General features: G+C 29.9%; 1 protein-coding gene across 2 annotated transcripts in view; it reads left to right on the top strand.

The window, feature by feature from the left end:
- LOC6652887 (broad-complex core protein isoforms 1/2/3/4/5) overlaps nt 1-12420 on the top strand; it is a 37750-nt gene extending 25330 nt beyond the window's left edge. Inside the window, exon 7 of one of the 2 annotated variants that reach the window (XM_023181372.2) lies at nt 11452-12420. In XM_023181372.2, the coding sequence (XP_023037140.1) occupies nt 11452-12188 (737 nt within the window). In that variant the 3' untranslated portion in view covers nt 12189-12420. Of the gene's footprint in view, nt 1-5541; nt 5862-11451 lie in introns of those variants that run through there. The other variant, XM_023181373.2, reaches the window with a different exon arrangement.
- Nucleotides 12421-24222: the final 11802 nt, after the last annotated feature.

Genomic DNA, 24222 nt, shown 5'->3' on the forward strand with positions numbered 1-24222 from the left:
GACTGTACCAGCTTGGCGTGTGCTTGGCATAGCCTTAGTTAAACTAACAACAAATCGATATAAATTTTGAATGGTTCGATAAAAATTAGTTAAGTAGTTTTTTATCCCTTACAACCAACTACACACTACCAAAACAAACTGCTCTACCAACTACAACAAAAACAAAAACAATGACTATTATTATGAATATTTTTTCTTGGCAATGCTTATGTGTGCTGCTGCGAGTATAGAACTTGATCCTAAATCGGATGCAAAACACTATATACATAGTGTACTGAAATGACTCGCCTTATTGTAAACTATATAAAATATATAAATATTTGTTTTCCCTTATTGGTCTTTTAATCTATTTTTGTGTTTGTTTTTTTTTTGTTTTGCTCTTTTAACATTTTGTTTGGCATGAAAAAGAAACATCTAAAAATAAATGAAAAAAACAACTGAGAAAAAATTTCAAAAATTAACAAACGAAAAGTCTGAAAGAAAACAATTTTTACACATTAAATATATATAGAAAAAACAAAAAATATATATATATATATATAATTTTATACTTTCTTTTTTTTTTTGATACCAAAATTTGATTTTTATTGTATTTAAATTTCATGTGTGCGTTTTTTTTTTTGGTATTAATAATAATTTTTTTTTTATCATTATTATAATTAAAATACTATGCAATTAATTATTATATTGTATTTTTTGTTCAAATGTAAGCCCAAAAACGAGTATACTTAAAATGTATTACAATTAAAAACAAAATGAAATAAATATAGTTATATTATTATTATGAAATATGTTAAAAAGAACAACAACAAATGGAAAATCTGCAAAATTGAACTCGAAAATGAAAGCAATTGACAATTGTATAAACACCTTTGCCCTCTGACCGCAACACCCCACACCCTACCCTCCACTCCCCTCTCCTCTCATAATCAATACTACTCTTCCTTATTCTCTTTTTTTTTCCATTTATTTCTCTTTCCTTTATTATTCTGTTCTTGCAAAAAATGTGTAAATAAATACTGCAAAAAGGGAAATGAAGAAGTAAAAACCAACCAACTACATACAAAAATATTATGCAAAAAATAAAAAATAAAGAAAAACAAAACAAACGAAAACATGAAGAAATTAATTCAATGAATAATACTAATCAATAGAAATTTCAATTCAATAATAAAAAAAAAAACTAAGAAAGAACGACAAACCAAACTAAGGGATAGAGTCAGCCGAAAAGAAGAACGAAAATGAAATGAATGGGAAATAGCGAGAGCAAAAGAAAAAGAACTAACAGTGTATTATATATGTATGTATAACTCTATATATATATACTATGTACATGTTCGTTTCCGATCACTTTTAAATGTTGTTTAAATATATATATTCCTAACACACACTCACCCATTCATACACACACACAGTCATACACACACATTACATCCAGAGAGAGGCATAAAAAGAGAGACAGAATGACCTAAAGATTAACGCAGCGAGTTAAATCTACTCGTTAGACGTAAATCACACTATATTCTCATACACACACACACTCACACACACACACACTATAAAAATGACTATAGCACAAACTCAACTCAACTCAAATAGCAGATCTACCATATAAACCATATATATATATACCGTATATCGGATTTGTTGTAATAGCAAACCTTAAATAGTAAGAGAGCCGTTTAACGACAAATGTTTCGTTGTTATCTCATCTTAATTTTCAATCTTATTTCCATTATATACCTAAATACATACATGGCATAAATACATACATATATATATATATATATATATATATATATATATATATATAAACAATTTCATATTGGTTTATCACTCCTTTTTGTCACTCGTCACTTTTGTCTTTAACTCTCGTATATATATCTACTATATATACACAAAAAATACATTTCGCAAAACCAAACAAACAGCAGAAAATGAAACCGAAACAAAGACGACGACCACACAGAGAAATAAGTGTAAACAAAAAGAAAAACAAAAAAAAAAAAAAGAAACGAAGCAAAACACAACTCAAACCCAAATATAATAATAATAAAATAAAACTAAAAATGTAATAACAATTTTTCTCCATTATATTCAAATGAAACATTAGCTCCAAGCCACATTTTACCATAATTGCTTACAATCTTAATTACAATAACAATTACAATTACAATTACAATAACAAATACAATTGCAAATACGAAAATACCAATACAAATACAATAAGTGAGCCAATTTCTGTGCCCAAAACCCATGCAAAGCCTAACAACTAATAACGAGTAACTAGAGAGACGATAGCAGTAACAAAACTAGTAACTAGTGATGCGTAAAACGAGAGACGATAGCAGAAAAAACACTAGAATAACGAGAGACGATAGCAGAAAAAACCACTAGAATAACGAGTGTAACTAGTGATGCCTAAAACGAGAGACGATAGCAGAAAAAACCACTAGAATAACGAGTATAACTAGTGATGCGTAAAACGAGAGACGATTGCAGAAACAAAACTAGAATAACGAGTATAACTAGTGATGCGTAACGAAATGCCATCAACAACGAGTAACTAGTAACGAATAACGAGTGACTAGAAAAAAGGGATAAAACGAAGAATCAGTCTCACATTCTCTACTTTCAGGGCACTGGGTGTGGGGGTTATCACATTGATTATCAAGTCAGCTACAGCAGTTCAGTAACTAACAATGATATAAGCTAATCAACTAATAACACATAAGAAATAGATCCATAAACATGTTTAAGTTAGCTGAAAACATTAAAAAAAAACAATAAAAAATGAAAAAAAAATAATAAAAAAATAAAACAGAAAACGACAAAAAAAAAACAGTAACCGGAGACGGCAGGCCACTCGCTCGCTCTCTCTCTTGCCGAACCGATGAACCAAGCAGCATATAGCATGATATAAAGACAGCAACAAAAATAGTTCAGAATCCTTTTTGAATAATTCGAAGAACCATATTCGAATACATACATTCCCCCTAAGTACATACATCTAAGAGAGAGAGAAATGATTCCATTGAGTGGATGGATTCGCTGTCTTTATATACATACTCGTACATACCATCCATACACATAACAATATCTCAAAAAAATAATAGTTGCAAGACACACAACAACAACAACTTACTATAAACTTAATAAGAAACAGAGAATAGAAATAGAAATAACGAATGAAAATCAAATCACATTGACACACACACACACACACACACACATACTAAACTAAAAACTTAACTAACTAACTATTACAACTTAAGCAAAACTGCATTACAATAATCAAACAACAACAAGTTCTAAAAACATTCGTTGTATTTGTGTTTGTTGTAAATTCGTAAACATATTTTCTGCACTCTCTTCTCTCTACAACAACAAAAAAAAAGAAAACAATGACAAAACTAAGCAAGCAAAACAACAAAAAATTAAAGAAAAGAAAAACAAAAATTTTCTTTTTTCTTTGTTTCTTTGTTTTAAGGCGTTTTTTCGCTTTCTGTTGTCTTCCATTGAGTTCCTTTCTCGTTCTTTGACCCAATCATGTTAGTTAAAAGGAAGAAAAACAATTTTTTTTTTAATTTGTTCTCTTCAACTTGTATATACAGAAAACAATAATTAACAAAAAAAAAAAAAAAAAAAAAGAAACAGAAAAAACACAAAAAAAAACATAAATAAAAATAACTAAAACTAATTGCATAATAAATATATTATATTAATTACAATTCATGTAAATGTCAACTAGACAAAATCAGTAACAGAAAGAACAACAAAAGAAAAAACAAAACAAAGGGAAACGTAAATGAAGAAGCAAAAATTTTATTTCGCAAAATGAAAGAAAAAAACGGAAATTGCAATATTTTCATAAAAATAATAATAAAATAGAAAACCAGAAAATGAAAAACAAAATCAAGCAAAACAAAAACGAAAGCAAACAAGAAATATGAAAAAAAAAAACAAAAAAGAAAAACAAACCATTTTTGTGTGTTATTATTTAAATAAAAATGAAATGTATATAAGTGAACAAATGAAATGTGCTGAGGATTGTTTTTTTTTTGTTGTTTCTCGTTGTTTTTTTTTTTTAGTTTGGTTCCTAGGCTGCTGCTTATTCGTTGCTTTTGCGACACCCTCGCTGGGGAAAGTAACGAGATGGAAACGAATAAGACTGATTCTGCTCTAGATTAAGTATTGCCTTCTCTAATGAACCTGCCATTTGACCCCCAGACCCACCAGGCTCAGACCCCGAACCTGACCCCATAAGACTTTCTATGCCTATGCGTCTAACTCGTTGTATCTACTCGTTGTGTGTTATTTCTTTTTTTTTTTGTTTCAGTGTGTGTGTTTCTTGTTTTTGTTCTCCATATTCTTTTTGTTCGTTTGTTTGTTTGTTTATTTGGTTATATGGGTGTGATAAAAAAGGGGCCTTATCTAATAACCACCTAACACAAGCATACATACATGCACACATTTACATGCATACATATATCGCCACACCCACACACACATGCATATACACAAAACTTACATGCAATGTATGTGTGTGTCCCCAAAAAAGTAAAACTGAACAACTGAACTCTCTGTGTGAGAGCAAAAGAGAGTTTCGGTTACATTTAATAATTAATAATAATATTGATAATAATGATAATTATAATAATAATAATAGCCTTCAAGAATCAAGATCGACCCGAAAACCACCAACGACCCACCCCTCAAACACCCCAAAAGACCCAATAATGACCTCCGACCCAATTTTCCGGCCACCCATCACTATAATAAATTTAATTTTGTTCTGTATGTATTTGTATGTTATATTTATTAATGTTGTTCATTTTATTTATTTATTTATTTATTGTTTCACATCAGTTTCATCAACAGTCTACATATATACATATATATACGTATGTACATACATATATGTATACATATATATTTATACATACATTTGATGTATAACAAAAACTCTTATGTATGTACGTTGTTTAATTATTGTTTTTTCCTTTTGTTTTTATTAAGTAATTGTATGTGCAAAAAAAAAAACAAAAAGAAAATATGAAGATGTTGACAAAAGAAAGAAAAAGAAGAAGGAGAAGAAGAAGAAGTATATATAATAATATATCTAACCCATTTATATACACATTTATGTTTAATTACTCTTTTCTTTTTTTGTTGTCTCCTTCATTTTTAACATACTTTTTATGTATATGTATACATATATATATATATATGTATACCAAAACCCTTTTTTATGATAATAATAATAATAAAAAATATATACACTCATAAATCAACGCAAAAAAAAGTACACAAAAATCCAATAATGTGAATAATAAATATAAACAAAAAGAAAAAAAAACATAAAATAAATTAAAAGAAAAACCTTTTCAACCCGCCCCCCCAAAAAACTAGAAAAATACAAAGAAAACCTATCAACTGATCATTCGAAAATCTGATATATAATGAATATATATATATATACATCTATAAAAAAAAAAACTCAAATCAAAATGAATCAAAATCAATCCCAACAATTTACAGGAAATTCACCCAAGAAACTCTTCTCATGCCAACTCTGCGGTAAGCTCCTCTGCTCGAAAGCCTCCCTCAAGCGACACATTGCCGATAAACATGCCGTTCGTCAAGAGGAATACCGTTGTGCCATCTGTGAGCGTGTCTATTGTTCCCGTAATTCGCTAATGACGCACATTTATACCTATCACAAGTCACGACCCGGCGATAGCATGGAAATGAAAGATATTAAACTATATAATCAATTTAATTCGTCAATCTGAGACTACTCAATGCCCTTAACACTAGGGTTACACCAACACCAACACCCACACTCACACACACACCAATCACACCATCATCAACATCATCATAATCATAATCATAATCATCATCATCATCATAATCAACATCAAACGAAAGCCATGACCCTGAACATGACAACAAATTCAATGAAAAGTAGTTTGCACAGTAATAAGACAACAATTCAAGGAACACCGCCAACAACATTCTATGATCATATTGATGATAGGGCCTCAACGCCCACCATGCTAAATGAGCAATATCAATTGCTAATACAGCAGAGACAAATAATGACACTATATGATTATTATCTATATCAGCGTCAAACATCGTCAACAACACAGACACAGACACAGACACAAAACCAAACACCAACACAGACTCAGACTCAGACTCAGACATTAGCACCCATTTTGAATCAAATGACAAATGCGAATAATGCCAACATGACTAATAATAATCATAGCACTTCGATACCAACAATTGGCAATTGAAGGAGGGGAGATTGAAGAACAAAACTAAAACGACAAAAAAAAAAAAGAAAAGCAACTCTTGTAACTTAAAAACAATTTAAAACTTAAAGCAATGCCATTATGTAGTGATACCAATTTATATATACCTATATACATATATACTATAATTATTATTATATATACTCTACGATATACATAGAATTCTAGCCTGACTACCCTAACTACATACATGCCTTCCTACCTACCTATCTACCTATCTACATACATACCGACATTTAGGGGATAAGATTTAGTATTTTTTTGTTTATTTTGTGGTTAACTCTTTTAACAACACAAAATAAATATTAGAATCGATCGTTTCGTTAGATCTTACAACATTTTGTAGACTTGCTGACTTGAAAGAAAAGAAAAGAAAAACTAAAAAAAAGAAAAGAGAACCTCATGCCTATGGACCATATATTGATTGATTGACTGATTTGATTGATCAATATATTTTAGATTTAGACTTAGGGCTTATTCTAACTACTATTATGATTATTATTATTTAACACTGTTGTTTATGTACACTCTGTGGCCTTCTTTATACCTCATACAACGTACTTGTTAGTCAATTTTACAAAAACAAAAAACGAAAACAGAAAAATAAAAAAAACAATTAATGCCAATGCCAACGGGAAAACAACAAATTACTGATATTGAACGTTGCACAAAGCTGCCTTTTTCTTACAACAACAACAACAACAAAACACTCAAATTTACGTAATTTTTTTCTACTATTTTATACTAAAACTAAAACTAAACTAAACGAAACAAAAAAGACAACTTCCAAATGTGCTTTCTTCCATAAAAAAAAAAAAAAAAACAAACATACTATATACATTCGAAACGCCTACATAACATACATATACATACCATATAAATACATGCACTACCCTTAGACTAAGACTAAGAATCATATACATATATTAAACAAAATATATAGTAGTTATTTAAATAATAATTATAATGATCAAATGAAATAAGAGATGATGATAAAGATAAACATGCATCGGGTCCGACTTGTGTTTAGTGCTATAATTGTTGCCGCCAACCAATCACAATCAACACCACTTAAAGAAAAAAAAAACAAGAAAGCGAATTCAACAACTACATCTACAACCACAACCAACCAACCAACCAACCAACCAACATCAACAACACACAGAAACAATACGAGAGAGAAATCATACCAAGATTCCAATTCCAAAAACCACAACCCTGTCCCTGAAACATTTAACTATGTATATCAATCAATATCGTAACGAATTGAACCGAAGAGATGTGTGTGATCCACCAAAAAAAAAAAAAAAAATAGAATACTACATCAGCTGCAACTTTACTCGAAACGGCCAATGCCATGCCATGCCATCTATCAAGTACCGGCTACATCGAGCCGGCCACTCGCTACTCGTCACTCGCCACTCGTTAGTCTGTCAAAGTACAAGATCACGCGCTTGCTAAAGGTTAGCCCAACACACTAAAACCAATACAAAAAAAAAACAAAACCAAAAAGAGATGATTTTGTAGTTAGTGCAATATTACAACAAAGCTATTCCTCTTCTCTATCATGGCCTCGTTTTTAAACACACACATCTGTCGTACTACTATCTCTCTCTCTCTCTCTCTCTCTCTCTCCCACTCTCTCTCGCTCGCTCGCTCGCTGTAGCTCTCGCTCTATCTGTCTCGCTGCCCTTTACTAACCAAATATATAATATACATATATAACTTTTAAACGGAACTTGGTTTAGCCGCGCTAAATACACATTCTAGTACATTATAGCGTTATCTATCTTATTTCTCCCTCTATCTCTCTCTTTCATACTCTACACCAATGTAAAAAGCATTTCTATCTACCGAAATATATATACATATATACACATATGTTATATATATACGACATTTAGTTAAACAGAAAAACATTTGTATGTATATGCAGCTAGTTGGCGAGAGAATTATCTCAGTAACAACTATTTATCACTACTATTTATATACATAAATGCATTCATATATTCTATACATACATATATCTGTCCCTACTTGGCGCTCTCGCTAGTCTCTTGACTCGTATGTATTATAAAAACCAGAAAACTACACCAAAGAAATGACTTAAATACTTTGCTTGTTCATGCGCCCCCAAATCACTAGCCACTACTACTACAACTCTATCTTTCTAGCTCTCTCTCTCTCTCTCTCTCTCTAACTATCTCGCTCTATTAGACCACACACGCTGTAGCCATTGCTAACCATGTCATGTATAAAGAACATTTTGCGACCTGTAAGTACTACTACACACGCACACACATTCTGCATACTACGTACTCACACCAAAGAAAACACGTACCCAAACTTAACTATTTAATCGCTAGTTATAACACAAATCAGCTGGCACTCGGTGCTAGCTAATTAATGATCAACGACTAGTAACTGGAACTATAAACTATTTTCTCTTTGTTCGGTCATCGTCTGAACTCTCTAAGGGGTCTCCTCAACTAGCTGAAATCTCTATTTATCGCTCTATCGCACTCACTCTCATATCTGATGTAGTGTGTGATTTAAAGTGTTAATAACTTGACTGTAGTTATTAACACACGCTATTGTATATTCTGCTTTTTGCCTAACATTGCAAGCCGCCGTCTCTCTCTCTCTCTCACACTTTCCCAACTTTCTTTCTGTCTAAACTATCTTTGTTTCCCAATTGAAAACACTAACTCGTTATTGTAGTTCTTGTAGCGAGCACAAGTAACGAGTTGCATATAATTAAAAACTCGTTGTAGTCAAAAAAAACCTCGAAGATTCACATTGGCATTTGTATAAAGTAAAAGCACCCATCATCAAATGGATCGAAGGGTCACAATTAATGGATCTTTTCGGCCATTTCTTTTACCACAAACTTCTTTGCAGAGCTTTACCATCTGATGCTATACTACTCGTTGCGTTGTTCTATTACCCAATAGACCACTTATTGGTCTGTCTCTCTCTCTCTCTCTCTCTCTCCTACTCCATCTGCATAACTATGTCCTCTATCTCTATTTACTCTCTCTCTCTCTCTATTTCTACTTTATCTTTCTCTTTAACTGTCTCATGCCTCTCTTTCTCTCTCTCTCTCTCAGCGTTGATTTAGCAAAAATAAAAACAAATTGTACTTGTATTGTTGTATCCTCTCTCTCTCTCTCTCTCCTCTCTCTCTAAATATATATATATATATCTATCTCCTGTCCACATTGCCTAATGCTCCTGCTCTGGAGCAACTGTATAAATCAAAAAACTTAAAACTCTAAGCCTAAGTTACCCCCCTCCAAACTATGTATAAAGAATATATATATCTTCAATATCAGAAAAAAACAATAATGGATTATAAAACTATATAAAACAAAAAGAAACAAAAACCTATATAATAAAAAAAAAAACAATTTAAAGATAAACTAAAAAGCAACCAAAACAAAAAAAAAACAATAAAGTTAAAATTACTTTTTTACGTTTTTGGTAAGTTTTTTGGGTCGTCATGTAGCAAAATGCAAATACCCCAAAAAAGAGCTGCATCATCCAAAAGAAGAAGAAGAAAAAAGTAACTAACTGCAGCCGGCTTACCCATTTAACTTAATACTTATTCATTTATCATTTTACACAATATTATTCAGCAACAGATTTATTGTTGCTTGTTTTTTTCATATTTTTGGTTACTTGGTTACGTTCTTTTTTCACCTCTTTCATTTTTCATATTTTACTTCTTTATTTTTGTTTTTTGGGTTCTCTTTGTTTATATCTAAAACTCAAAGATGAATGGACAAAAGAGACTCGCTCTCTCTTTCACTCTGTTTATATATTAGTAGTTTTAACTATGCTTATGTTTTAAGTGCTTTAATTTAATTGCTTGCCTGCTTAGCTAGCTCACTTTGCATGCGATCACTCGCTACTCGCTACTCGTTACTCGTTGCTTGTAACTCGTCGCTTGCATGTACTTGTTAATATATGTATAATTTCATTGTGTTATGTTTATTTTTGTATTTTTTTTTTTTGTTTATTCTGTTTTTTTTTCTGCATGTTCTCGTTGCGGTTTTGTTATGTAAATTTTTTGTACGTATGTATATACAAATATATATTTCCTCCCCTCTCAGACCCCCACCTTCACTCTCTCTCCCCCCTCCCACACACACACAAAGACTCCTCCTACTCTCACTCTCTCTCTCTCTGTCTTTCTCTCAACCTACCTACCTACCTCACTATTATCTCTCTGTTTTCTTTGTATAAAGTAGTAGTCACCCTGTTAATATAATTCAATAAAAATAATCAGTTGGAAAATATATATTTTGAGACAAAAAAAAAAGAAGGAATTTACACAATATGAAGAAAAGAAAAAGAAAAATATTAGCTAGTTCTACCTCAAAATTTAATCAGGCAAAAGAAAATTTTGAAAATGCGCCACTGAATATCTAAAATTTTAGTTTTTTGGAATTATTATTATTATTTTTTTGGTTTATTTTATTTCGTTTGAATATCACTTACAAGTTTAGCTCAACCTATCTCTCTCTCTCTCTCTTTCTGTCTCTATATATTTCTCTCTCAATATATCTATATAAATTATACCTAAATCGAATATCGAACGCTTTATCTCTACTCTCTGCTAATAGAAATCAATTATATCAAAATTCCATAATTCAGGCAAAATCAATTAGACCAAAATAAAAGCATTATTTTGTTTTCACATGATTTCTATATATAAATGATATATAGAGATACATATATTTCATTTATTTTATTTTCTTTTAGAAAACATTTTCCTACTCAATTTTCTACCAAAAAATTACAAAAAAAAAAAAAAAGGAAAACCAATCAATCGCAAAAACAAACTACACAAATTTCACCATTTTTTAACTTTGCACTTTTAGTTTCATATTTTCTTCAAAAAAAAAAAAAAAACAAAACAAAAATGTTACAAAACGAAAATCATATAAAATACCTAAGAAATATATTTGACAACAATTTATTTAGTTGAGAATTTTGATGCCTATCTATAATGTATATTCTATATATATATATATACATATATCTAATAATAATTCCTAATTTGCGACGATATGATTTGACTGGTTTTGACTAATATATATATTTTTCTCTCCATGTGCAGGACACAATACGCACAATATCATCTGTTCCGCAGCTACCTCGCCAACCAGTTCTACCTCATCGCCTCCATCGCCGCCCACAGCGATGACCTCGCCCACCAGCAGCTCGCTAAATGGGAGTCTTGCCGCTGCCGTATACAATCTGCATGCGGCACACAACTCACCGCCACGTCCCGGCAGTGTGGGCAGCAGTGTGGCCAGCAATCTCTGCTCCTCATCCACAGGTGACAGCAGTCCGGCCTCCTCAGTGGTGATAGCTGCCAGTGTGGTGGCAGCATCTCAATCCCAGCAACAGCAGCAGCAGCAACAGCAACAATCGATGAATGTGAATGTGACGGGGGCACCACCGCAATTGCCATTGCGTATGCCACCACCGACTAGCGGGGGCATTAATGAACCACAGGAGTGTCCCTATTGTCGGCGCACCTTCTCCTGCTATTACTCGCTGAAACGTCATTTCCAGGACAAGCACGAGCAATCGGATACTTTATATGTATGCGAATTCTGCCATCGACGCTATCGTACCAAGAACTCGTTAACCACGCACAAGAGTCTACAGCATCGTGGCTCGAGTGGCATGTTGAAACGTTTGCTCAAAACATCGGCCATTAAGCATGGCCTGGTTGGTCATGGTCATCATGGACATCCGCATCATCATGCCCTCTCGCATTCACATTCGCGGACCAATCTGTTTGATTTCACCAGCGAGCTGGGACAGCCACCACCAGGCATACAATAGGATTTAAGATGGAATGCAATTTTTTAGAGAAACTTTTAATCCACACACACATACACCCACACACACACACACACCCACACACACACAACCCTTATTCTCAGTGTAATCTTTTCCAGTGTACTATTATCTAATTTTATATAGGTTTTTTTTTTTTTTTTTTGTTTTAGGCATTTTGCATTAAGAACCAGCTACAAATACTTTGCCAACTAATTTTAAAATTCAATTGTTTTTTCTTTTACATCTTTTATTGGCATACAACAACAACAACAAAATAGATGAAAAAAAAATAAGAAACAAAATGAAAAGAAAACTACACGCCAAAGTGGTTTCCCCATTTAGTTTTGTCTAGTTTCTAGTTGCTATATTTCAATTAGTTTATGTTAGTAATATTTTTTTTGTTTTTTTTTTTTTTTGGTCGGCATTATAACACATTGTTTAATAATAATTATCTTTTTTTTAAGAAAATGATTAGTGTTTAGTTTTGAGGCAACGACAACTCGTTGCTTCATGTGCAATACCTCAGAGTGTAAATATGAAAATTGTTTGTTCGTTTGTTTGTTTTTTTTTTCGCTAAATTACCTCAAAAATTGATGAAGAAAAGATGAAGAAGAAAAAGAAAAACAAACAAAAGGAAAAAGGGAAACAAAAAACAAAACACAACAAATACTTATTAGAATTAGTTTATTTTTTACAACAACAAACAAAACATATAAATGGGAAGAGAATGAAGGACTAGAAATACAGTTTTGAGAGTTTAGACAAGCAGCAAAAATAACGGTACATATCAAGGCGTATACGCAGGCAAAGAAAGCCCAACAGCCACAGTCTATACAGAACGAGAGAGCTCAACGGACTGGCGGCGGCGACGAGTAACGAGTACGAGCACACGCTGCCAACGTTTAGCTCTCTCCCACTCTCTGTCTCTCTATCTCTCTCAACAAACTGATCAACTCTTTAAGCAAAAAATAAAAGCCAAGCAAACAAATGAAGAGAAGACACACATTTATAATCTAATCTAATGGCTTTCTTAGTTTTGTTTTCTCGTTAGTTTTGCTAGGTTTTTCTACATACATACATATACATATAAACATACATACATAATTATATATTGTAATTTAATTGTAATTTTTAATGCGTTATCGTTTCTTTTCATTCTCTAAAAAATTTACGAAATTCCAAATCCATGAAACAAAAACAAAAACCAATTCAAGAAATTGAAGGCACAATCGAGCAAAAAGGCAAAGAAACGAGTAAAACAAAAGTAACTAGTAGAAGCAAATGTGTAACTAGTAAACGAGCAGCAGTTAGAATGATCATAATGATGAAAAGAAACATGAAAAACCTTTAGGCTAAGCAATGCAAAAGAAAAACAAAAACAAAACAAAAAATATAAATTGTTTTTTTTTTCTAAATCTAAGAAATTTTAAGCTAAACACAAAACAAACAAATACAAAAAAAAAAACAAAAAAGTAAAACGTTATCAGGGATATAAATATCAAGAAAATTACATTGTAGTAGCAAAAGTCACGTCTTTTTAAACGTATACTAACAAAAAAAAAAAAAAAAACTTGACGAATATATGTAATAACAACAACAACAACAAAAACCACAAAATGAAAATGAAAATAAAAATTAAAATCAATTTTTTTTTATATATATATATATATACATATATACATATATAATATACATACAGATATATACTAAAAAAAAAACAACAAAAAACAAATTGAGAATATGAAAAGAGAAACAACAAAACAAACACAACAAAAAACACACACACAAACAATTTATATATTATAAATATACATAACATACATATATATACAAAACATACATACATACATATATATTAGTGATTAATATGTAGATGTACGCACTCACACGCAGACACACCCACACATACACACACACACACACACACCCTTGAATTAACAAACAAAACCCCAGAAAGAAAGAAAACCAAGAAAATGAAGAAAGTTCGAAACGAAAAGAAAGTTTAAACAACAAAAAAAACAACCGCAAAGTAACTCAGTGATTTTTCACCAGCGAAGTACAAATGTTCTGAAATTATAAAAACAAAACAAAACAAAGAAAAAAAATACCTTAAAAAAACACAAAAAAAGTTAAAAAACAAAGAAAAAAAAACAAATCACAAAAATCCAAGTGAACACGTTAATAGCAGGCCAAAAAAAAAAAAAATCAAAAAGGCAGAAAAATAATAAACAACAACTGGAAAATGGATATAGAAAAGTTTGCCAAACTGCCAAACTCTGCTGTAGATATAAAATCCATATATATATATATATATATATATAAAGAAAAGCAAAAGCAAACATCTTAAAGTAATGTAACAATTTTTTGGTCTATTGTTTTTCGATTTGTTTGTTTTTTTTTTCTTTTTTTTTGTTGGGAACAAAGCAAAAACAAAATCAAAGTGCAAAACATACAAAACAAATTTTAAAAAACGAAAAAAACAAATTGTTATTTGCACAAAAAACAAACAAAAAAAAAAATGAAACAGCAACAACAAAAATGTGTCAAACAAATTGTAAAAGTTACAAACACAAAAAACGTCTCAGGAATTTCTTAAACACAAAAAAAAGATTTATAAAACAAACACACAGCCACAAGTAAATACAAATATATATGTATATATCTAAGCCGACAACAAATTGTCGTTATAAGAAAACATACATATATGTTATATATATACATATATATATATATATTGCCAGTAAAATCAATGTGTAATGGGCATTTCAAACACTAAACCGGACTTACCATATATATATATATATATACATGAAACTCTGCTTTGGATGAGCAAAGTTTTTACAACTTTTTTTAAACCCCCCTTCACCCCCCCCCCCCCCCTCTATATATATAATGTCTCTTTTGGTTTTCTTTTCTACTTGATCACTCGATCGCGTTTAAGTGGCAGCTAAGTTAATATATTTTGATCCCAAAAGCAGGTCAGCGGGACAACAGTAAGACACAAATATAATGAACAAAACATAAAGCATAATTAAGCGGTTAACTTTCTTTTGAATTTTCTTGTTGCTTTCGCTTTCAGTCTTTCTTTTAAGACGTTAATCTATCTGTAGTATTCTTTGTGCCATGCTATTATATCATAAAAGTGAATAGATAGACATATATACAGATAGATATCCATATTCCATCCATCTTTTATTATAGACTCAAAAAAGCAAAAAACAAAAACAAAAAACGGTATGGGTAAGAAATAAGGGTAAAAGTAAGGGTGTGGTGTGAAAAAAAATAAGTCGAGGGTGGAGAGGAGATAGATGAAGTCTCAGGCATTTTCTCTTCACTCTCATTCTCCATATCTCCTTCTCCGTTTCGCTGTCTCTCTCTTTCTCTCTGTCTCTCTCTCTCTCTCTCTCTTACTTACTTTTTAAACAGAAAGAAAGAAATGAAAACAAATTTATATATACATATATATGTATGTGTATATATATAGTAAATAAAACTTGATTTTAAGCGTTTTTCTAGTTTTTAAATAAACAAAACAAAAAAAGAAACAAAAGAAATATTAATTTATTAAACACAACAAAAAAAAAACAAACAAAAACAAATTACTGCCAATTGATAATAACTTTTTGGATAAACTTGAACTTGAACAACAATAACAACAACATTTGGCAGTAATTATCTCTCTCCTTACAATACGATTTAACTCTACCATATATTTACCAATATATATATACAATACATACATACATATAGACATATATACATATATATATGTTTATATATATTAACACATTTAGTTTTTTTTTTTTTTTGTTTTTTTTCGTCTTTTAGTTTTAACCGTTACACAATATACTACTACAACAACAACAACAAAAAACTTTTGGCTTACTTACAATTGATTATATATATATATTTTTTTTTTGTAATTTTTTTTTTTTGTTTTTTAGTTTTTGTCTTACGAAAAATAATGCAAACAAACTGTGATCTAAAAAAAAAGAAGAAAAATGAAAAATTTTCGGATTTTCTTTGTACAAAATTCTTGTTTTGGCTGTTCCTTAATTTTACTCAAAATTTATGTTTAGGTCTTACAAAAAAAATTTAAAAAAGCAACAAAAAAAAAGAAATTTAATTGAATAAATGAAAAAAAAAACTGAAATGAAGAAAAAACGAACTGTGAAAGCAAAGAAAACTTTTTTGTATTATTTTTTGTACATCAATTGTTTCTATATATCTCTATATATATACATATATATATATATTTAATTAATTAAATGTTTTATTCAAAATTATATCAACAATAACTGCAACAACAACAACAACAAGAAAAAAACAACTGCAACAAAAATAAAGCAAAACTCAAAATTTATTTTACATTTTACTTTTTTTATTTGGTTTCTCTTTTGACACACACACACACATACACAGACACACAAATGTCCAACACAGAGAGCAAAAAAAAAAACTGTAAGTAATATTTTACCCACCAACGCCACACCCCCCCTCCCCCCACCACCACAAAAAATATCTATTTAGCATGGCCAAAAGAAGCGAAAATCAAAAACAAAAAAATGAAGAGAGAAATGAAAAATAAGTGTGGGGAATATATATATATATATTTGTTTAACAATTTCTATGCTGGAATTATCAGAATTAACAGCTAATTTATATTCTATATGTGTGTATATATCAATATCAATTCAGGTTCAGTTTACAAACTAACAACAACAACAACAATATCTCTCACTTTCTCTTTGATGCCAATCTATATGAAATTTGATTAAGATTGACCGCAAAACAAAAACAAAACCTCAACACTATATCCTTAAAATTATTCAGTTGTGTATATATACATACTTAAGATCTTAACTGTTGTCGGTGAAACCATTTAACAAAACAAAAACAAAACTAAGTACTAGAATTTAGTGCAAAATTTTTACATCTACAAATAAATTCATATCGATTTAACTTGAAACGATTTCGATTGCATTTCTATTCTCTAAGTATATGGAAAAACGAATCAAGATGAGATGCCAAATAAATCAGGGTTCCAATATATATGTATGCATATATATATATCTATATATGTATATATATTGCATATAAAAACAGAAAACGTTTCTCAAGCATATTTAAAAGTAGTTGATAGATCTAAAAAAAAAAACAAAAAAGTTCATATATTCAAAATATTTTTTAGAAATAATTGAAATTGAAAGTGAACTATATATCAAAAAATGTCATCCCAAAACCCATGCACACACACACACTCACACACAGACACATCCCCACCTATACATATGCACAATGTAACCTTTCAAAATTTGATAGAAGACAAAAACAAAACAAAAAAAAAACAAAACAAAAAATTGATAATGAAAATGCAACGCATATCATAAAAAAAACAAAAAAAAAATTACAAAAATTAATAAGCAAAAGAAGAAGGAAAACACAATTAGATAATTGAAAATTATTAGTCAAAATCAAAAATTTGTTTGAGCAGGCTTCAGGTCAATCTTACTGATTTATTTGTAAGACTTTAAATCATAGGCAGCACAAAAGGTGAGCAGGTTGTCTGTATAGCTATTTCAAGAACCACCAAGTTCTATCATCAGCAGACTTCGCTAAAGAATCCACAATTGTAATGGCCATACCATATCTTCAACACTAAAACTAGTTGGGAATTACATTGCCAACTAAATGAAGCGAAAAAAGAACGGCAAAGCTTGCAACTGCAGATTCCACCTTTTTTGTGTGCATACCCATGGGCGCAAATAAATCAGTAAGATTGACCTGAAGCCTGCTCAAACAAATTTTTGATTAACTTCAATAAGGTCGAAATCTAGACAAATTAGTCAAAATTATAAATACACACAACAAAAACAAACCTCTAATTGTTTAAACTAAAATACATTTCGAAACTATGCTGTTTATTGATTTCACTTTTTCGGTATTTAAAAAACAAAACAAAAAAGAGCAAAAAAAAAAAAATTTATGAAAAAAAGAAAGAAAAGAAGAAAAAAAAACAAAAACAAAAATCTGTGATTAACTACAAAATTTAAATTTTTAAAATTAAATGTATAGCGACAAAGGAAAAAACAAAAAAAACGAAAACATTAAAAAATCCTCCCTCCTAAAAACACAAAAAAAAAAAAGAAAAATGTTTAAAAAAAGAAAGCATTTCTAAATTGAGGGCTGGTCTTAATATCGGCCGTGCCGATTTTTGAATACCCTAAGCAATATGGCATAGCATTTTCTGGCGGATCGGATCATTCAAAGTTAAAAGAAAATTGTTTAAACTCACCGGCGAGGGGAGGAAGAGATAGCTGAAAGAAGTATTTCTCCCCCTCTTAAACTGACAAACAATAGAAGAAAGTTTAAAATCGAGAGTCGTCCGATCTAGATGACTTCAGAGTCCTCTACCGATCCCAAAATATACATATACATATACATATACATATACATGTACATATATTTATGCCTTTTGCTAGGGTTAAATAAAAATTTATAAAACAAAGTTTATTTAATTACTTTATTTTTTGTTTTTTTGGGATTTTATACAATAATTAAATCTCTCTCTCTCTCACTTTCTAACTAATATGCAGTTGCATTTTTAAAAGACTTTTGGCTTAACACACACATATACACATTCAACTTCTTGTACACACATACACACACACACACACACACACACACACACATACACATACACAAATCCCTGAAAAGAGTCCAGGTGTTGTTTTTTTCTTTTGTTTGATTTTGATTTTAATTAGATTTTTCTAGGCATAATATATATATATATATATATAGTATATATACATATATGGAATATCTGTAATTTCGAACACTTTAAAAGTCCGAATTTATTAAAAACAAAACAAAAAAAAAACCAAGTTAAAGAAACTCTTAAATATTAGTTAATAAAACCCCAAAAAAAAAGAAAACAAAAAAAAAACAATGAACACACAAATTGCACAACTTATTATAAAAAAAAACGACGAAAAACCATAAAAAATTCCCACCCATACATACATACAAACACACACACACACACACACAACAAAGAAATACAAATTCATACAAATATATAGAAAGAGCAAAACACACACTAATTGTACATTTTTTTTCAATTATTCATAATCGATGCAAACACAAAACAAAAAAAAGGGAAGAGGAGAAAAAAGCAAAAACAAAAAAATATAAATAAAATGAACAAAAAATTAAAATGTGGTCAAAAAGTTGTGGAGTTTATGGAATGAAAAAAAGTATCAAGCAACAACAATACGAAATATACCACAACAACAACAACAAAATAATAATAGTAATTATAATAATATTAAAAATAATAATAATCTATATATATAACACAAAAAAAAGCGCTGGCATATAACACATGTTTTTTTTTTAAGTGTATTACTAACTTCCATGATGGCAGAACAGAAAGTAACGAAAAGAATCGAAACGAATGGCAAGAAAAGTAATGAAAAATGTACTGAATGATCACGGCATTAAGAAGCTGTGACATCAGAATGAATTATGCATATATATATATATATATATATATATATATATTGATATATAGATATGTATCTATATATAAATTACATGTATACAAAAGAAACAAAACAAAAAAGAAAAACAAAAACACAAAAAAACCCATAAATTATAAATAAAAATTCTAAAACAAAAAAACCAAATTGTATGCCTAATTTGACTCGCTGGCTTAATATCTGGATATCGTTGAAAAGGTTAAGTATATATTTGAATCTATAGGTAGATAAATATTCTTATATGCCAAGTCAAGTAGTGCTCTCCTAAGGATAGGAGAGGAAATGAAAGGGTCGGATTTTAGGAATGGTTTTCGGTTTTCGGCTCAGTCTTCTGAACTGAATCTCATCGATAACTTGTGGGTCAGTTATAGATTCAGGCGAGAACTGAAAAAAAAGCCAACAATCGACAATTGAGGGAGTGCGTCGAAGAAGATTTCGATAGAGTCCTGGCAAGCTTTGATTAAGAGCATTCTCAAATGGATGGAAAAAGTAACGGTAAAATAAAGGTGAATACATTTTACAAAATACAAAATAGATTTTCAGTGATTTGAAAACCAAAAAAATTAAATTTGACTTGAATTTGTCAATTGAAGTGTACCTATTATTTTAATCAAGCACGAAATTCCGCAATTACATTTTTTTGTTGTAACTTTTAAATAAAATTATTTTTCTTTTCCAAAAAATAAATGTTCAATAAAGAAAAGTGCATTTAAATTTTGCTGATCAAGTTAATAGGAAAAAAGTTATGCTAATCTAAAGTCAATAAAGTTCAATTTTAAGGGGTGTACTTATTATTTTGATCATGAGTGTATTTAAGGAAAATCAAACCAAGGCAAATGGGGAAAAAAGACCTGTAGAATCCTTACTAACCCGCCATTTGCATATAGATTGAGCAAATATTTACCAATATTAAATATTATAATATTATTATATTTAAAATAGTATTAAATGAGCTCCTTTATTTATCATAGATAACTTCTTTTTCCAATGAAAAAGAAACAGAAACCATGACTCCTTGATGGCTCCTTTTAATTAGCTTCGCCTGTTAAAGTCATATTTTTCAAATTTTATCCTTTAAATAGTGCATGAATCGTTTTCCAAACATGTTTTGAATCGTGTGCAAATGTTTTTCACCTCGTATTTTAATCTAGTATAGAAAATAAAAGACAAAAAAAAAAAAACAACTTCTTCAGGCAAGTCCTTGTTGCAGCGTCTGTAAAATTTGACAAAGTCTTTGAAAAAGTTGGAATAAAAGGACGATTGAGTCCTCATTTATCAAACACTTAAATAAAGAGGAGATTCTTACTGTCTTGCAGAAAGCTGAGCTATCAAGGATTTTTAGATTTTTTTACCATTTATCTTCCAGTCGATATATACAATTTTTATAGCATACTTTTATGGTTCAAATGGGTCTTAATTATTAATTCAAAGTTCTAAAAGCAATGCAATGCAATGCACTTGAAAGTGTCTTGAAAAACCTATGAAGAATCTGAGAAAAAAGACATCCCTAGATAAATTCTAAGCTGCAAAAATAATATTGATCTTGCATATTATTTACCAGCACATCAGTGTCGGATTGGCCATATAGCAGGATTAGCAAATGCTACGGGCCCCTCACCCGTAAAAATCACTCAAAGAATGATTCATTGTTTATTCACTTACCCAAAATATAGTCTTAGCTGAATGTAATTTAGAAAATTCTGCAAAATTTAAACCAATTTTCGTTTCAATGATTTTAAATTCAATTCAAAAATGCATCTTTCCAAGCGAGACGAAAAATTCTAATTAACAGCAAAGTGTTCTAGTAAACCTTAATTTCATGAAGGTCTAATTTAATTAATTTTTTGAGTATTTGAAAAATTTAAGTTAAAATAATGCCTTAAAATCCCAAGAACAAAATTTTTTGCCAAATTTTACAAAAAAATCATTATGCTTATTGTTAGATTTTTTTTTTGCCTTTTATTTTAGATATAACTTTTGAAAATCGGTTTGAAATATGGGCTGGAAAAAAATTGGGCACCAAAAATGTACGTTAAAAAAAATCCAAAAAACAAGGATACGTTTTCTTTGCGAAGCTTTTCCCAGGGGAATCCCCCATAAATTAGCTGTGTGAAATCTAAGTTAGTACAGACACAAACCACAGCTCAAAAATGCGTTAACATTGCTCAAATGCGTTGCGTTAACAGTTAATGTTAACGTACAGACTTAAATCAGGGGACTTACAAGGTCCACGATGAAATAACAAAATACACTGTGAAAAACGTAGCGAAGCAAGACAAATGCTGCAATCGTATGCTCACTCATCCTTCAAGTCCTTTTCATCCATCATAATGTTAAAAGGCTTACCATCGGTCCAAATCCTGTTTTCAAATCAAATTAAAAAAATATTCGCACAGGATATTCAAAGGGAAGGGGAGAGTACATGAATACGAAACAGATTCCAAGCTGATCAGCTCGTGTTATGTTATGTAGATTTATGTTTAATGGTTTATTTATAATTTGTGAATTCTTTAAGTACAGATACAGGTATGTATATACATATATGCATACATATTTAGCATAATATTTGCTTGCGGGATCTGTAACATTTTGCAATTAGTGTTTTTGTTTTATTGTTGTTTTTGTTTGTATTTTTTTCTCTTTTGCATCTGAACAATGTACATAAAACAGTTTATTGTTCAGTTTTTTGTTTGCTTCTTTTAATGTCTGCTCTCTGGTATAACTACAAGCTAATTGTAAAGGGTTTTCATTTTTTTATTTTGCTCTTAAGTCTGCTTTATCCGGGCCTAATTCTCCCCCGACAGCCCTTCTACACACACGCACACACACACACACATACACACACACACAGGGTGGGGAGATCTGCTACTGCGGCGGCCCAGAAAAAAATGAACTTTATAAGCGTTACAATTGTTTCTTATTTGTTTTTTGTTTACTATATTTTATTTATATATATGTATGTACATACACATATACATATAAATTATTTATTTTTTTCGTTTTTTTTTATGTATGTATAATAAAATAATTCAAAATGGTTACAAAAAATGGGTACGAGTAGGTGGCGACGTTCTGTGATTTGTTTTTTTTTTTAATCATTTTGAATTCTTAATTTGTTTTTAGTTTTAGTTATTGTGTATGTGTGTATAAATTAGTTGCTATTTAAAATTATATACATTCATATACTTTTCATATCAAGCATATATAATTTATATATATATATATATACATAAAGATGCATATTTTTGTTTTTAATTTATTATTTTGCTGCACAAAACGTCGCCGGATTTTGGTTTTTAGTAGTTGGTTTTTTTTTGTTTTTTTTTCGTTTTTGAGTGCACAAGTTCACATAAATTCAGTCGTGATTCAATATATTTTTCTTTTACTTTTTTTTTACAATTTTTAAATAAAGCTCAAGGGCGCTACACACACGCACACACACACACATGCACACACTCACACACAACGAAGGCTGCTTTTGATCTCTATATATAGATATATAATTAGATTGGTAGGTGTACCTATAATTTTTGTTCTTCTTCTATATATCAATTATATATGTAAATGCAGCTCGAACTTAGTTTAAAGAAAGTAAATTGCTTTAAAAAGAAATGATTTTCATTATCATCATGATCAGCATTTAACATTTAAATTGTTATGGTTAAACGCTAAACTCAGACCTCTTTTTACGAAATTGATTAATGAGTTCACTCTCTAGACAAACATTGTTTTAGGGTAGTTTACGGATGGAGGCAAAGGCTATATATCTGTATATATATATATAAACATAAGCTAAAGGCTTTTTCAATTTCAACTTCAAGTTAGCTTACTCATTTATTTAGAGGGGGGACGACGACTGGGTAATTCCGTCAAAACTTTCCTTGCAAACATTTTAAATGTGAAAAAAATTGAAAACAATTCAAAAATCAAGTCAAACTATCTGAACTATTACTCGATTTTGTTTGAAAACTGCAAACATTTTAGTAAAAATAATCTAAATAAATATTCAAATGCTTCTTATAAACAATATAAAGACAAGTTATCAAACTTATTTCAATAATATCAAACTGGTATACACAAATACTTATATTTTTTTTTTAAGATTCTTTGTTAGCCGATAAGATAAATATATATAATTAGCTCGGATATCTGTAGTTAATTAATTTAGTAGTTAATTTTTAGAAAAAAATTAAGCTTAAGCTTGTGAAAGTTGTAACTGAATTACCCACAAATCCTAACCATAGACCATTTATCCGATATATGTATGTATATATATATATGATTTCTGTTTTTAACTATTAACTAGAACATTATTTTATTGTTGTTACTGCAGTTGTTGTTGTTGTTGTTATTAATATTGTTTCTTGTTGCTGTTTTAATGACATTTTACAATAAAATACTTTAATTTTGTTATTACAAATATACATATAGATTGGTTCATAATATATGTATGTATATATATATATATATATATATATATATACACAGTTGATCAT

Source organism: Drosophila willistoni, assembly GCF_018902025.1.
Source record: "Drosophila willistoni isolate 14030-0811.24 chromosome XL unlocalized genomic scaffold, UCI_dwil_1.1 Seg142, whole genome shotgun sequence".
In the NCBI taxonomy this organism is placed as follows: Eukaryota; Metazoa; Arthropoda; class Insecta; order Diptera; family Drosophilidae; genus Drosophila; species Drosophila willistoni.